Here is a 16,502-nt window from a genome sequence, read left to right on the forward strand (position 1 = left end):
CACCATCTCTCTTGACATCCAAGGTTCCCTTATCTTGCCATCCTTGTCCTTCTAACTGGAGCATATCTATCCTGTACTCTGTGTAGTCTCTAAACACCGTCCACACGTCAGGTGTAGACGCCAAAAATAACTGTTCCTAATAACTCTCCCTAATACCTGCCTAATATCCTTGTAATTTGCCCTGTCCAATTTAGTACTCATTATTGAAGTGTGGAGCAGAAGTAGGTAGCATCCTTTTGTTTCGATTATCTGACCATTGTTTGTGTCTAGTTAACCACTGAATGGATTTTGAGTTTATTTTTAATACTACTTTGGTGCAGTTATGTATTCTATGCATTTTATTGAAGTGTCAGCCTTGCCATTGAGTATGAAGACACACCTAGGGGCAGGCATATCTGAATGTAGCACCTGCGGTAATTCAGCACACATTTCACTCTACTTCTTTTATCTGATCAACTAAAGAAATACTTGAATCCATAATATTGAAGTGACAATTTTAAGAGGGGAAATCTCACAAGGGTAGAGATGGAGACTGATGCAATATCTGATGTTTTCTGTTTAGGTTCCACTATATGACCAGTGGGAAGATATTACAGAAGGCATGAAAGTAGAAATATTAAATCATAACTGTAATCTTCCTATCAAAGTCTACTGGATAGCAACTGTTATCAAATTAGCAGGTAGGTTTCTGGTGACTTCTTTTGCCTAGGACGGCACTGGATTCTGTATCTCAAATTAATCCCACCTAAACAAGGGACGGAAGCCACGTTGTCACACACCTTTTGGTTTTGCCCATTACTGACTGGATTTTGGTCCAAAATATTTGACTGGTACTCAAAGGCCTATAAAAGATCCTTCCCCTTGGAAGCTGGTCTCGCTATATTTGGCTGCTCGCAATCTACTATTTGTTTCCCTGCAGCCATACAACAGTCTCTGATGCTGGGGATGATTATTGCCAAAAGACTTATCGCGAGGGAATGGAAATCACCTTCTCCCCCTTCCTTTCGGAGATGGATGGCTGATATGATCTCAGTCATACGGATGGAGAAACTTAGGTTCTTGAGAACCAATTCAATTAAAAATTTTCGACTATCTGGGATCCATTTCTTGCCAACCTGGACGAGGCCCGGGGCGGATGAGCAATTTCATCCCAGCTGATTTCTCACGGCCCTCATTAGAGATTTAATGTTTAGTATTTTTGAGCACTTTGTACAACAGGCATCCTTCTAATGTTATGTCTTTTTGCTTATTTCTTTTTTATACATGTCTGAGCTAGTATGTTTTTGTTGATCACATTGCTTTTTTTGAAAATTTTGAAAACAAAGTATTAAAAAAAAAAATCCCACCTAAACGCCCAGCTCCATATAATTGAGGTTGGGTCAGTCCCTGCTTAAGTATTCCAGCAGGGACAGATGCTTATGGGGTTAAGATTTGGCTTTGTATGTAGCTTGCTTCTAATGTTTGACAGAAACATCGCAAAAATGGAGATGATCCAGTTAGTGAGAGAGACTTAAATCACGGAAAGAAGAACAGTATAAGATTATAAGCATGAGATTTTGCAGATGCTGGAAATCTAGAGCAATGCACACAAAATGCTGAAGGAACTCAACATGCCAGGGAGCATCAGTGGAGGTCCTGATAAAGGCTCCCTGCCTACCGCTTATTGTGCCTGTTTCTTGGGGCCAACAACCTGACTCTCCATATGCAGGACATGTCCCTTGAGCCAGAGTGATCTCTGAGTACTTGGGCAGTGTATCTCTGATTACCTTTGACAGTTCACCACTATCAAAAGATAAGGAAGAGTTTTAAAATGTCTTAAGATGTGTAAAGGAAAGGTACGTCGCATCCAGAGTTTCTCCGATTAGCAGACGATTTCCCTCCACGCCTCTCTGACGTAGTGGAGATCCGCGTACGAGGCAAGTTACAGCAGTGGTTTGCCATTGCCTTCTGCTGGGTGAGTTTCCAAAGAGATCACCAGCAGGGATGGAAAACATGCAGGGGAGCTGCCTGGATTCGAACTCGGGACCCCTCGTCCCGAAGTCCGGCACTGATGCCACTACGCCACCAGCTGGGTCAAGATGTGTAAACCAACTCAAAACGATGTAACTTAAAAATTTAACTAAAACGATAATTGATTATAAAAAAAACCATTGAAATGATTTAAAAGTAACTCGATTTGGCTTTATACCAGTGACCCCATGGAGAAAGCCGAGGGCCAGAATGTAGAGCACATTCTGCTTTTCTTCAGCAGCTCTGTGCTTTACCTTTGAGTTCAATGGTGAGCAGGGTGGTAGATCAGATACGCCAGCATCTGTTTTCCAGTTTGCTCAGAGTTGAGCATGCTTCGATTATACCAGTGCCTAAAAAGAATATGGTAACCTGCCTTAATGACTATCGACCAGTAGCACTTACATCCACTGTGGGCCCTGACGAAGGGTCTCAGCCCGAAATGTCGACTGTACCTCTTCCTAGAGATGCTGCCTGGCCTGTTGCATTCACCAGCAACTTTGATGTGTATCCACTGTGATAAAGTGCTTTGAGAGGTTGGTGATGAAACATCAACTCGGGACTGAAAAGTGACTTGGATCCACTCCAAACAGATGCCATTTCATTGGCTCTTCACTGAACCCTAGAACATCTGGACAGTGAAGATGCATACATCAAGATGTTCTTCATTGACTACAGCTCTGCATTCATTACTATCATCCCCTCAAAACTAATCAATAAGCTACAAGACCTTGGCCTCAGTAACTCCCTATGCAACTAGGTACTTGATTTCCTCACTTGCAGACCCCTGTCAGTTCAGATTGGCAACAACATCCCCTCCACAATCTCCATCGGCACACCTGCACCATAAAGCTCTACTCGCTTTACACTTACGACACTGTGGTAAGCACGGCTCCAATGGCTGAATCAAAGTTGGTGACGAATCAAAACATAGGAGGAAGATTGAAAATCTGGCTGAGTGGTGTCACAACAACCTCTCACTCAGTGTCGGCAAGATCAAGGAACTGATTATTGACTTCAGGAAGAGGAAACCAGAAGACCACGAGCCAGTCCTTATCAAGGGAATCAGAGGTGGAAGGGTCAGCAACTTTAAAAACTTCATTGTTATAATTTCAGTGAACCTGGCCTGGGCCAAGTACGCAAGTGTTGTTACAAAGAAAAAAGCACAGCAATGCCTCTTCTCTCCAAGAAGTTTGCAAATATTCGGCATGTCATCTAAAACTTTGACAAATATCTATAGATGAGTGGTGGAGAGTATATTGAGTGGTTGCATCATGGCCTGGTACGGAAACACCAAAGCCCTTGAATGGAAAAGCCTACAAATAGTAAGTACTGCTCAATCCATCACAGGTAAAGCTCGCTCCACCACTGAGCACATCTACATGGAGTGCTGTCACAAGAAAGCAGCATCCATCATCAAGGACCCCTCACCATTCAAGTCATGCTGTCTTCTCACTGTTGCCATTGGGAAGAAGGAACAGGAAGCTCAGGACTCATACCACCAGATTCAGGACAGTTATTACCCCTCAACCATCAGGCTCTTGAACCAGTGGGGATAATGTCACTCAACTTCACCCTCCCCATCACTGAACTGTTCCCCACAACCAAGAACTCTTAAGAACACTTCCAAGAACTCTAGATCTCATGTTCTCAATATTTATTGCTTGCTTGCTTATTTATTTATTTATTTATTTGTTTGTTTGTTTGTTTGTTTGTTTGTTGTTGTTTTCTTTCTATTTGTGTTTGTTGTTTTTTTTGCTCACTGGTTGTTTGTCCTCCATGTTAGATGCGGTCTTTCATTGATTCAATTGTGTTTCTTGTATTTACTATGCATGCCCACAAGGAAATGAATCCCAGGTTGTATATGGTGACACGTATGTACTTCGATAATAAAAATAACTTGAACAAACATTTTGTCAAGCCCATGAACAGCCGAGCTATGAATGGTTGTGATTAATTTAATATTGGTGCTATATAATGCAAAAAATAAGTGTTGGAAAAGAACTAAGCTGTATTTGCATTTCTCTGTCAAGTTTTGCATCAATCTTTTATCCCTAATTCACATGGAGACCATGTTCCTCAGTGTTCAATATAGTAAATGTTGACTAATGAAAATAACAGATCAATCAATTTATTTTTGTAGTCGTCTGATCTAATTACAGGCACTTTTGTTGTCCCACAAAAATGTAAAGCTGAAATAAGAAACTGCTGCAAATATGCAGCAGGTAATAAAACAGGTGCCTCTCAGCTTCTGTGACGTGGAGGCTTGATCCTGACCACTGGTGCTGTCTGTGTGGAGTTTGCATACTCTCCCTGTAATCACCTGGGTTTCTCCTCCGTGCTCTGGCTTCCTATATCTGAAAGGTATGCTTGCTGGTTAGTTAATTGGAAACTGTTAATTGCCCCAAGCATGAAATAAATGTTGGGGAAGGGGAGGTAGGGGTTCAAGGTTCAAAGTAAATTTTATCATCTAAGTACATATATGTCACCGTATACAACCCTGAGATTTATCTTCTTGCAGCCATTCTCAACAAATCTATAGAATAGTAACTATGAAAGAATCAATGAAAGATCAACCTGTGTGTAGAAGACAACAAATTGTGCAAATGTAAATTTAAATAAATAGCAATAAATAACGAGAGCACGAAATGATAAGATTAAAGAGTCCTTAAAGGGAGATCCTTGGTTGTGGGAACATTTCGGTGATGGGGCAGGCGAGTGTAGTTATCCCCCTTTTATTCAAGAGCCTGATGGTTGTGGGTTAGTAACTATTCTTGAACCTGGTGGTGTGAGTCCTGAGACTCTTGTGCCTTCTACCTGATAGCAGCAGCGAGAAGAGAGGATGACGTGGGTGATGGGGATCTCTAATGATGGATGCTGCTTTCCTATGCCAGTGTTTCATGTAGCTGATCGGAGAGAACATGTGGAGACTAAATTGGGGTCGGACAAGAAATTTAAAAACAGACGCAAGTTGGACTGCATGAACTTGGTAGGTAAAAGGGCCTAATTCTAAGGGAGGAAGGGAGAAGCGGTCAACACTTTGAGCCAAAGACCTTCCAGATAAAAGATCCTCCTCCTGAATAGTTAGCTTTTCTTCTTCATGTGCTGTCTGATGAGTTCTCCAGCATTAATGTTGTTGTTCTTTCACAAGTAAAAACAGGACAACCTTGCATATAATGTTTTAAATTTTTCACTGATCTATTTTGTTTTTTTTTCTTCTTTCCAGGTTACAAGGCATTACTGAGATACGAAGGATTTGAAAATAACTCACGGCAAGACTTTTGGTATAATCTTGGGAGTCTTGGGAGTGCAGATGTCCATCCTATTGGCTGGTGCGCAACACTGGACAAACCTCTCGTACCACCTCAGGGTAAGTTCTCATTACCAGTATTATTGTTGTATCAGGCACGGTAGCGTGGCTAGCACAACGCTGTACGGTACTAGCAATACGGGTTCAGTTCCTGTCATTGCCTGTAAGGAGTTTGTACATTCTCCCTGTGACCGCATGGGTTTCCTCTGGGTGCCCTGGTTTCCTCCCACAGTCCAAAAATCTACCAATTGGTAGGTTAATTGGTCGTCATAAATTGTCCCACGATTAAGCGGGGTTGCTGGGTGGCACAGCTTGAAGGACAGAAGGGCGTACTCCATTCTGGTACCTCAATAAGTAATTGGGGGGAAAATACTGCCAGGATTCCTCCCCAGTCATATAATGTTGAAGTGAAAGGACGGGAGGGTAGGTGAGAAATGGGGAGAGGTAGTGTAAGTATTTCAGGATGTGTATTGTATACATTTCTCTGACATTAAATGTACCTTTGAAACCTTTGAAGTAGACTTTGTTTCCATATAATTCTAAAGGTGAGAACAATTAGCGAGAGGTGACCTAGCTCTCCTGAGGTGGGGATGGCTGGTGCAAGGGAGTCACTGGTGGGTTATCTGATAGGTTGTGGTTGATGACGGAGACACTAGTCAGGGAAGGGAAAGGGAATTATGCGTTGTTTGAGCATTCCACAGAACAATGTAAAACCAGATTCCTCCGATGACAAAACACTTCACAAGTAAATTGTCTTTTTTTAAATCATTGTGATTAATTTGGCTTAGGTAGAGAGAGGAAATATCACTGATGGTCCCTTTTGTTCCTGTGTTGAGTTTATCTTCTAGTGTCTGAATTTGTGTTACTATTCTTTAACGTGAGACTAGGCATTGAGTGAAAAATCAATGAAATTACACTCTGTTAGTAGGAAAATAGAACAACAAAATAACTTAGAGGTGAGAATCTGGAAAACGCAAAATGCTGGAGGAATTCAGTAGGTTAGGCAGCATCTATGATTGTCAAATTTCTTCTCATTCAGCCCTTTGCCTTTACTACCTTTCACCTCCCAGCTTCTTACTTCACACCCACCTACCTTCCCCCTCACATGACTTCAATTATCACCTTCTAACTTGTACTACTTCACTTCCCCACCAAAGGTTCAGAAAGGTTCATTTATTATCAATGTATGTATGCAGTATACAACTCTGAGATTCGTCTTCCCCAGATAGCCACGAAACAAAGAAAACCATGGAAGTCGTTCGAAGAAAGGCATCAAACCCCTGCCCATACAAATAAGAATGGGACTAGAACAATCAACCCCCAAGCCCCCCCTCCCTGCATTTAAAAGAGAGAGAGAGAGAGAGAGAGAGAGACCACTTGGAACACAGTAGTCTACCCTCCAGAGCAGGGGGCAATAGGCCACCACATGGAGTCCTTCTCCGGAAGCAGCATAAGATTTGTCATGGCAGTGATCAAGAGGCAGGTAGTCAGTGCTGAACTTTTGCGTGCCTTCCACATTTCGCCTCAAGGTTTCAATCTTCCTCGACTATTTAATCTGTGATGAACGGACGCTTCGATCAGCAAAATGGAGTTGATCATGGGCTTGCGTTTCGTCTCTTGAGTTCTTTGCCTCAAGGCCACTCGTGAATGCTTCCTGGAATCTTCCCAGAGACAGCAAAGCACTAAATCACTCAATCGATCTCCAAACTGTAAATCGCAGACTCTTAACAGTTCCAGAAACACATTTAAGATAAAAAGAAGACGTAGAAAAATTGAAATAAGCAGTTTCCTGGACTATCTGGAAGATATCATCCGAGGAAGCCAGCTTGACCAGGAGTATAAATCTGGTTTCTTCCCCCTCTCTTTCTAGTCCTGATGAAGGGTTTCAGCCTGAAATGTCAACTCTTTATTCCTTTCTTTAGATGTTCCTGACCCGCTGAGTTCCTCCAGTATTTTATATGTGTTACTGTAGATTTTCAGCATCTGTAGCATCTTGTGTTTAAGTCTGGAAACTATTGGCTCCCAGAAGAATTTGAGTGTTCTTGTACGCCCGTCAGAAAATTAACATACAGTACAGCAAATGGTGAGGAAACTGAATATAGGTTTTTATATTCAAGTTTTGCTGTATTTATGAAGGGCTGATAATTCAAGTTTTGCTGTATTTATGAAGGGCTTTGTGGAGTCAGTCTTAGAATTCCAGCTAATTAATGCCTCATCAGTCCACATGAAGTCATCAGCAACCTGCTGCAATGTGTCATTACTGTCACTATGACTGTGCCCTCTAAATAACTTGAATGCCTTGGTGCAGACATGGATAAAAGAGCTGAAACGGGTTTGCCTTTCCTTGGCACCAAGACAGTAGTTGTCCTAATAAATTAATTGTACACCATGGGAGAAAATCTCTGTTGGCTGGATCAAGCCTTGCATTGTGATTGTAATCTAGGTCAGGGGTCCCCAACCTTTATCGCACTACGGACCGGTTTCATATTGACAATATTCTTGCGGACCGGCCGACCGGGTGGGGGTGGGGGGGGTGGTAGGGTTGCCAACGGACAAGGGTAGCAGTCAAATACGCTGGATTTACCGAGAAAGACTACAATGACCATGAAGCCTTGCGCGGGCACCAGTGCGCATGCGTGTACGATTTTTTGGCGATTCTGTTCAGTGGGGGGGGTGTTAATCACGACCGGAATATAGATGATAAATGGCTAATACACTCAATTTCCTTTCTGAAGGGGTTTATCTAACAAATTTAATATTAACCACAGCACATATTTTCCTCGCATGAATATAGTGATAAGTCAATTATCAGGGGAGCTTGAAGTAAGTATTAAACAAACTTCCAGTAGAAGTGGTAGAGGCAGGGTTGATATTATCATTTAAAGAAAAATTGGACAGCTATATGGACAGGAAAGGAATGGAGGGTTATGGGCTGAGTGCAGGTCGGTGGGACTAGGTGAGAGTAGCGTTTGGCACGGACTAGAAGGACAAAGATGGCCTGTTTCCATGCTGTAATTGTTATATGGTTATATAAGTCAATAGCATCATAACATTTTAAGTAACGTTTGGATATTAAACACGCAGCGCATATTTTCCCGTATAAATATATAAAATCATTGCAACACACCAATATCGCTGAATCAGTGGGAGCCCTGGGCTTGTTTTCCTGCAACAAGACGGTCCTATCGAGGGGTGACGGGAGACAGTGATAGTCGAAGGGGGTTCCTTATGTCCAGTCTATTCCACAATTTAGTTTTCGTTGCATTCATTGCAGAGATATGTTGGAAATGGAAGCAACGTTTTCAGTGCTTTCGTGGCTATCTCAGGATTTTTAGCCTTGACTTTGATCCAGAATGCCGACAGAGATGTTATGTCAAACATACTTTTCAGCCCACCATCATTTGCAAGCTCAAGGAGTTGATCGCCTTCCCGCGCTGACATTGATGACGCGTGGGTAATGACCTTGCGTGCATTCAAGCTCAACAGTGGGCGTGACAGGGAATGAGGAAAAGTGCAGCTGACTCGTATCGCCAAATCATATCGCTTCCTCGCGGCCCGGTAGCACATGCTTTGCGGCCTGGTACCGGTCCGCAGCCCAGTGGTTGGGGATCGCTGATCTAGGTAGTGCACAATGTGTTCAGGACTTGATGGGAAGATGTTCCATTGTATGGTATGCTATTCCATTGTAAGACTTCGTATTAAATGTGATATTCTCTGTTTAGCTGTGCAAAACAAAACCACAGACTGGAAAGCCTATCTTTTAAAGAAACTGATTGGTTCTAGGACCCTACCAGCTGACTTTCATTTTAAGGTAAGGCAACTACCATTCATTCTAGCTCTGGGTAAGTACCTGGAAGGAGTTGATCTGAATAAGTCAAAATGAAAGTACCTAATGCTCCTTGTTCATTGATGAGAGTTGATAAAGGATGTCTACAGTGTTATTTCTGTGCCCATGCTGAGTTAATTGATCTTAGCAATGTCGTGGAGGAGTTGAGTAGCAGAAAAAATCACTGAGGGTCCTTTTTTTTTTATTGCCTTTTGAGTTCATTTTTTAGTATTTGAATTTGTGTGTACTTTATTCACATGTGGGGCAGGGTGTTGGGGGTTTTAACAAAAGTGAGTCTTTCCATTCTGATCTTCCTGCTTTCTGTTTATGCATTTTTCAACAGTGATTGAAAATTTAGTTGATTTAGTTCCTTCACCCATGATTGCTCTTCAAAGTTCAAATTAAATTTAGTATCTAATTATGCATATGTCACCATATACTATCCTGAGATTCATTTTCTTGCAGGCGTTCACAGTAGAACAAAGAAATACAATAGGATCAATGATAAACAGCACACAAAGTGACAAACAACCTATGTGCAAAAGAAGACGATCAGTGCAAATACAAAAACCAACAAACAAACAAATAAATAAATAATATTGAGAACCTGAATTGTAGTCTTTGAAAATCAGTCCATAGGTTGTGGAATTAGTTCAGTGTTGAGGTGAGTGAAGTTATCCACACTGGTTCAGAGTTCAAAGTAAATTTTATTATCAAAGTACATGTATGTCACCATATTCAACTGTAACATTAATTTTCCTGTAGGCATACTCAGCAAATCTACAGAACAGTAACTACAACAGGATCAATGAAAGACTCAACTAGAATGCAGAAGTCAACAAGCGACGTAAATGCAATTATAAATAAATAGCAATAAATAATGAGAACATGAGATAAGGAGTCCTTAAAGTGAGATCATTGGTTGTGGGATCATCTCAATAGATGGGTGTAGTTATCCCCTTTTTGTTCAGGAGCCTGATGGTTGAGGGGTAGTAACTGTTCTTGAACCTGGTGGTGTGAGTTCTGAGGCTCTTGCACCTTCTACCTGCTGGCAGAACAGAGCATGGCCTGGGTAGTGAAGATCTTTGATGATGCTCTCCTATGAAAGAGTTTCATGTAGATGTGCTCAATGATGGAGAGGGCTCTTCCTGTACTGAGACCTGCTGAAGACCCCTAGTTGCATCCTTGACTGCAGCTTCTGCCTTAGGGTGTGTTGTTATTTAAGAATCTCTGCATCTATTTTACCAATATTCCTTGAGCCATGCCATCCAGTGATTTATTTTCCCTCTTCTCCCTCACCCTGATTTAATCATAGCCCTATCATGGGACAATTTACAGTGACTAATTAACCTACCATCCGTTACATCTTTGGACTGTAGGAGGAAACCAGAGCACCTGGAGGAAAACCACGCAGTCACGGGGAGTATGTACAAACTTGCAGGCAGCGGCAGGAACTGAACCCGCTGTAAAGTGTTGTGCTAACCACTGTGCTACTGTGGCACCCCAATCAGTAATAACCAGCAGCCCAACCTAAAGCACTTCTGATAAACGTTGCCCATTTCTGTCGAGCGACTGGCGGCATAAGCACATGTAGCTTCTTATGAAGTTGGAAGGGATGTGAGGCATAGCACACCCCTGCTTCTGAAAACACTTTCTTCAAGAGTCACTTATGAAAAACACTAATACTGTTTTTTTTTTTTTTTTGAAAGCCTATGAAGTAAGATAAACTGCACATTGATTTTTGTTGGGCCAGTCTCCTTAGAGGTAAAATTTTCCTGTTGTACTTGGAAGCTGGTTTATTAGAGCAATGTGATTTGCAACACATTATTCTGTTGCTCCTACTAGCCTTGACTGATTCTTCCTCTGAAGCAATGTCTATTGATCTCTGAACCACTATTGACAGCAGATCTGTAGCAAGGGAGAGAGAGCCTTGTAACCTTATTCATCCCAAACTGTTTGATGTATATCTAGATGTGTTACAGAGTCTTGCATATTATTTGGGTGAGGGATGTTGGGTATAGCATTTTAAAGGGTTTGGAGCAGCTGCAATAAGAAAATAAAATGCCTATATTTAGTGTAAGGGCTAAGGGAGAGACACTGAGATCTCAGCAATGTTGTTGGTAATGTTGGGAAATAATTGCACCAATTGGGTGGGTACTCGGTTGAGATCTTGACTATGACTTCCTCTGCATCAAGATGGTCTAATGTATGATTTACTCTGAACAGTAAGGGAGGCATCATAGAAACTAGCCTCTCCATCCATGAATTTCATCTACACTTCTCACTGAGAAAACTGCTGGCTGTGGAATTGTGCACTCCCTTCAAAAGTGCTTTTTTTCCAGTTGATGCATTTGTTCAAAAAGAAATGTACTCTTCCTCTCTGCCCAGATGGTGGAGTGCATGAAGTACCCGTTCCGACCAGGAATGCGGCTGGAGGTTGTCGATAAGACGGAAATTTCACGCACAAGGAAAGCGATTGTGGATCGAGTGGTAGGTGGACGTCTGCGGCTGCTGTATATAGATTGTGAGGAGGACGACGATTTCTGGTGCCACATGTGGAGTCCTCTCATTCATCCGGTGGGATGGTCCAGGAGAGTGGGTCACAACGTGAAATACACAGGTGAGCACTGGAGGCTTTACAGGGACTTCTGTTGTTGTGAATCTTCTGGACTGTAGAGGGCCAGAGTGCAATCATAGCAATGCTTTTAGTGTGTGAGGATCAAAAGTATCCAAACTAGTCTGAAAGTAGAGCCAAGCAAGGAGGGTAATGAGACCTTCTGTCGGTCAGTGTTGACCATGAATGTTATGTCCCAGCCGTCTCCGTGATGCACAAGTAAATGGCTGACTTGACACAGGAACTGTGCAGAAGAGTGGCATCAGGGACATAAAGGTCAGAGTCACGTGTTAAAACCGTTATTCAATATATTATCAATTCAGGAAGGGTTGGAGTTGGCCCCTTAGCTTGGTTATGTCAGATGCACATCCTAACTGTACTGATGGCCATCTTTCCAATGAAGTACCATCAACCTCTGCAGCAAAATTTTCAACAGGACCTCCAAACCATTGTATATCACTCCCACACTGGGCGGTTGAAGTTCCAGATTTATACTTGCCTTTGTAGAGCAACTTTGCTCGTCCTCTTTAACCGTCACCAATTTTTAATCGATGCACCCATAGAGAGCATTCTCTCTGGATGCATCACAGCCTGGTATGGCACCTGCACTGCTCACAACCGCATAAAACTGCAGAGGGTTGTGGACCCAACTTAGCGCATCACAGAAACCACCTCCGCCCTTCATCCACGAATTTCACCTGCACTTCTCACTGCCTCAGTAAAACAGCCAACATAATCAAAGCTCTTACCCTGGATATTCTCTTTTCTTCCCCCCCCCACCGCCAAAAAAAAATCAGGCCAAGGACACAAAAGCCTGAAAGCACATACCAGAAGGCTCAAGGGCGGTCTCTATCCTACTGTTACAAGACCATTGAACAGTAAGATGTTCAAAGAATAAATCAGAAGAATCAGTAGATGGAACGAAAAGGGAGAACATGTAAAGCTGAGGCTTTGAATTCTTGTTGTCCCTTTTCATGCCTTGATGTGCGTCGAGTGGCGGTTTTGCTGTTTCCATAGCATTTGTCTACTTTTTTATGAGGCCGAGTTGCTAGCTTGAGGCGCAACCCACCTATGGATGGAAAGTGTGCAAAGACCAGGACCATTCACCTCAAAGTCCAGTGCAATGCCAGGACACCGCTAGCCAGCTGAGAATTTGAATGGAAGAACATTATCATGTTCTTGATAAATAAGAAGGAGTGAGTTTAGCATGTGAAGGTGAGGAGCTATTAGCTTGTCATTTTGTAAAGACTGGTTTTATAACATGATGCTAATCAACAAGTTACTTTCTGTGAATTGTTTACCAGTTAAAATGAGAAAGGGTAGGATTAACAGGGTATTTATAAAATAGATTTAAAAAGTTACAATTTTCTAGTCTGTGCAGCTGTCATCTTAAAACGTTCTCACTTCTACAGAAGAATCTCTTAACGGAGAGATGAACGTCTCAGCAATCAGGAAATTCTACTGTGATGCTGTATACCACATCTTCAAAAAGGTAAGGAAAAATACTGTACATTTTATTTCATTCTCTGGGAGTGTCTGCATCAGAAAAGGAATGCATTGTTAGCAGTGGAGCAAGTCAACAGTTTTGTCGCTACGGCAAAAGTAGTTGGAAGCACAAAGAAGAGAAACTGTCTTACTGCCTATTTATATGGTACAGTGATACAGTTGGTAGTGTTTCTGCCTTAACTCCAGAGTCCCAGGCTTGATGTCTGTGGAGTTTGCACATTCCCCTGTGCCCATGTTTCTCCCAAGTGCTCTTATTTCCTCACAAGTCCCAAGGATGTGCTGGTTGTTAGGTTAATTAGCTGTTGTGAATTACTAGTGGTGAATGAATCAGGGTAAAGTTTATGTGTATGTTAGAAAGAATATTAGGTACAGGAGGAGGTATCCTCCACTGAGTGTATGCCGTGAAATTTGTTATTTTGCAGCATCAAGATGTTTTTTTAAAAAAGTTATAATAAATTAGTGTAAAGAAGGAATAGTTCATGGACCACTCAGAAATCATATGGCTGAATGTACAACCCGATGTAGTCTCTTTCGATCCTCTGCGTAGGTGCCTTTGCTTGAATGCTGAGGAGTGATCAATTATCAGTCATTTCTCCAAGTGTGCAAACAATTCTGACTCTCATTTATTGGGAATCTCATTTTATTTCATGGCCCTCAAATCCATTCTCAACTCAGAATGTCTCATGCTTCCGGTATTTCCCAATAACCTATATTTTTCACATACTTGCAAATTTCCCCAGTTCTCCTGTCATCCACTTCTACCAGTGGCAGTTCAGAGTAAATTTATTATTAAAATATGTATATGCCATTATTTGCTTGCCTGAGATTCATTTTCTTGTTTATCATAGCCAGTTAACCTATTAGCTTCCCTTTGCCATTTTGGAGGAAAATGGAGCATTTGGGAAAAACCAAAGCAGGTACATGAAGAATGTTTGAACTACAAGAGGTCAGGATTGAACATGTGTGGCTGGAGCTGTCTGCTGCACCATTAGGCACTTGATAAGAGGTTGGAAACTTCTGCACTCAAACTTCTACACATATACCGTGAAGAGCATTCTGACTGGCTACATCACTGTCTGGTATGGTGGGGTGGGGGTGGTGTGCTGCTGCACAGGATTATAAAATTAGTCAGCTCCATCATGGATGCTAGCCTCCATAGTATCCAAGACATCTTCAAGGAGGGGTCCATCATTAAGGACCCCACTCACCCAGGACCTGCCCTCTTCTCATTGTTGCCATCAGGAAGGAGGTACAGAGGCCTGAAGGCACACACTCAGCAATTTGGGAACAGCTTCTTCCCCGCTGCCATCCGATTTATATGAACACTACATCTATACCTTTTTTATTTTTATTTTTGTACTGCTTATTTAATTTAACAATTTAATATACATATACATACACACAATTTTTTAAATATATGTATATATATATAAAATATTATATATATTCAATTCTTTCTCTCTATATTTATCATGTATTATATTGAACTACTGCCTCAAAATTAACAGATTTCATGATTCATGCTGATGATATTAAATCTGATTCTGGTGCCTAATAACCAACTAACTTGTAACAAATTAGAAATGAAATCTGAGAGTCTTACTCTTTAGTTCCAGCACTAACTTTACAGTTAATGGTCTGTAAAGCTGATTATTAATTATAGGAGGAAGAAAATGGAGGATCATGAGGCAGCCCTCATTAGGGGAAGAGAGGTGGAGAGGGTCAGTATCTTTAAATTCCTGGGCATTATCATTTCACGTAGGGCTATGCTGATCAAGAAGCCCATATAAGTTAGTCCCGTATGATTAGAGTTCAAAGTAAGTTAATTAACAAAGTACATATATGTCATATACTACCCTAAGATTCATTTTCTGCAGTCCATTCACAGTAGAGCAAAGTAATACAGTAGAATCAGTGGAAAAACTGCACACAAAGACTGACAAACAACTAATGTGCAAAAAAAGACAAACTATGTAAACACAAAACTACTTTTTGTAGGCTTTTCAGTTCATGGGTACTGGTGTTTCCATACTGGGGGTGATGAAACCAGTCAGTATAGTCTATATTGTGCATTTATAGAAGTTTGTCGAACCTGTGCAAATTTCTAAGTAAGTAGAGCTGCTATCGTACCTTTTTTGTAATGGCACTTACGTTGGCAGATCCTCTGAAATGACAATGCCAAGGAATTCCACCCCTCCTCTCCTAATGAGGGCTGGCTCATGGTCCTCCATTGTCAATCTCCTTTGTGCCAATTCATCACCACCTTCGATTCAGCCAACAACAGTGGTGATGTCTGGAACCCTGAATATGCCATTGAGCTGTACGGAGCCACACAGTCATAAGTATAATGTGAGTAGAGCAGGGGGCTAAGCATTCTGCCTTGAGGTGCACCTGTGCTGATGGGGGTTGTGGAGGAGATGTTGCCAATCTGAACTGACTGGGGTCTGCAAGTGAGGAAATTGAGGATCCAGTTGCACAAGGAGGTGTTGAGGCCTGGGTCTTAGATCTTATTAGTTTCGATGGACTACGATGCCTAATAAAAGTATTCACCACCCCCTCCCCCTTGGAAGTTTTCATGCTTTATTGTTTTACCATATTGAATCATAATGGATTTCAACCCTAACCCTAATTTAATTCTCCAAAACGATCTAAATTAATTACAAATATAAAACACAAAATATTTGATTGTGTTCACCCCCTTTAATGTGACACTAAATCATCACTGGTGCAGCCAGTTGGTTTCAGAAGTCACACAATTAGTTAAATAGAGATTTATTTTTTTTTAGAGACCGTGCAGTCAAGGTGTTAATTTCAATTGATTATAGTAAAATACACCTATGTCTGGAAGGTCCAGCTGCTGGTGAGTCAGTATCCTGGCATAAACTACACCATGAAGACAAAGGTACACGCCAAGTAACTCCATGAAAAATTTAACAAAAAGCACAAGTCAGGAGATGGATACAAGAAAAGTCACTGAATATCCTTTGGAATACAGTTAAGTCAGTCATCAAGAAATTGAAAGAATATGGCATAGCTGTAAATATGCCTAGAGCAGGCTATCCTCAAAAACTGAGTGACCGTGCAAGCAGGGGACTAGTGAGGGAGGCCAACAAGAGACCTGTGACAACTCAGGAGGAGTTGCAAGCTTCAGTGACTGATATGGGGGAGACTGCGTATACAACTGTTGTCCGGGTGCTTGAAATTAAATCATTCATTCAAACACTTGCATGAAATCTCAA

General features: G+C 41.6%; 1 protein-coding gene across 2 annotated transcripts in view; it reads left to right on the forward strand.

Annotated features, from left to right (window-relative positions):
* The window catches only part of l3mbtl2 (L3MBTL histone methyl-lysine binding protein 2), a 163,166-nt gene that overhangs the window by 23,971 nt on the left and 122,693 nt on the right, over nucleotides 1-16,502 (forward strand). For both annotated transcript variants that reach the window (XR_011887714.1, XM_072271726.1), the window contains exons 6-10: nucleotides 563-680; nucleotides 5,234-5,377; nucleotides 9,040-9,128; nucleotides 11,532-11,763; nucleotides 13,170-13,249. Coding sequence is in view for 1 of the 2 variants with exons in the window: in XM_072271726.1 (XP_072127827.1) it covers nucleotides 563-680; nucleotides 5,234-5,377; nucleotides 9,040-9,128; nucleotides 11,532-11,763; nucleotides 13,170-13,249 (663 nt within the window). In the remaining variant the exon portion in view is untranslated. The remainder of the gene's footprint in view (nucleotides 1-562; nucleotides 681-5,233; nucleotides 5,378-9,039; nucleotides 9,129-11,531; nucleotides 11,764-13,169; nucleotides 13,250-16,502) is intronic.

The sequence above is a fragment of the Mobula birostris genome, chromosome 11 (genome assembly GCF_030028105.1).
Source record: "Mobula birostris isolate sMobBir1 chromosome 11, sMobBir1.hap1, whole genome shotgun sequence".
Classification (NCBI taxonomy): domain Eukaryota; kingdom Metazoa; phylum Chordata; class Chondrichthyes; order Myliobatiformes; family Myliobatidae; genus Mobula; species Mobula birostris.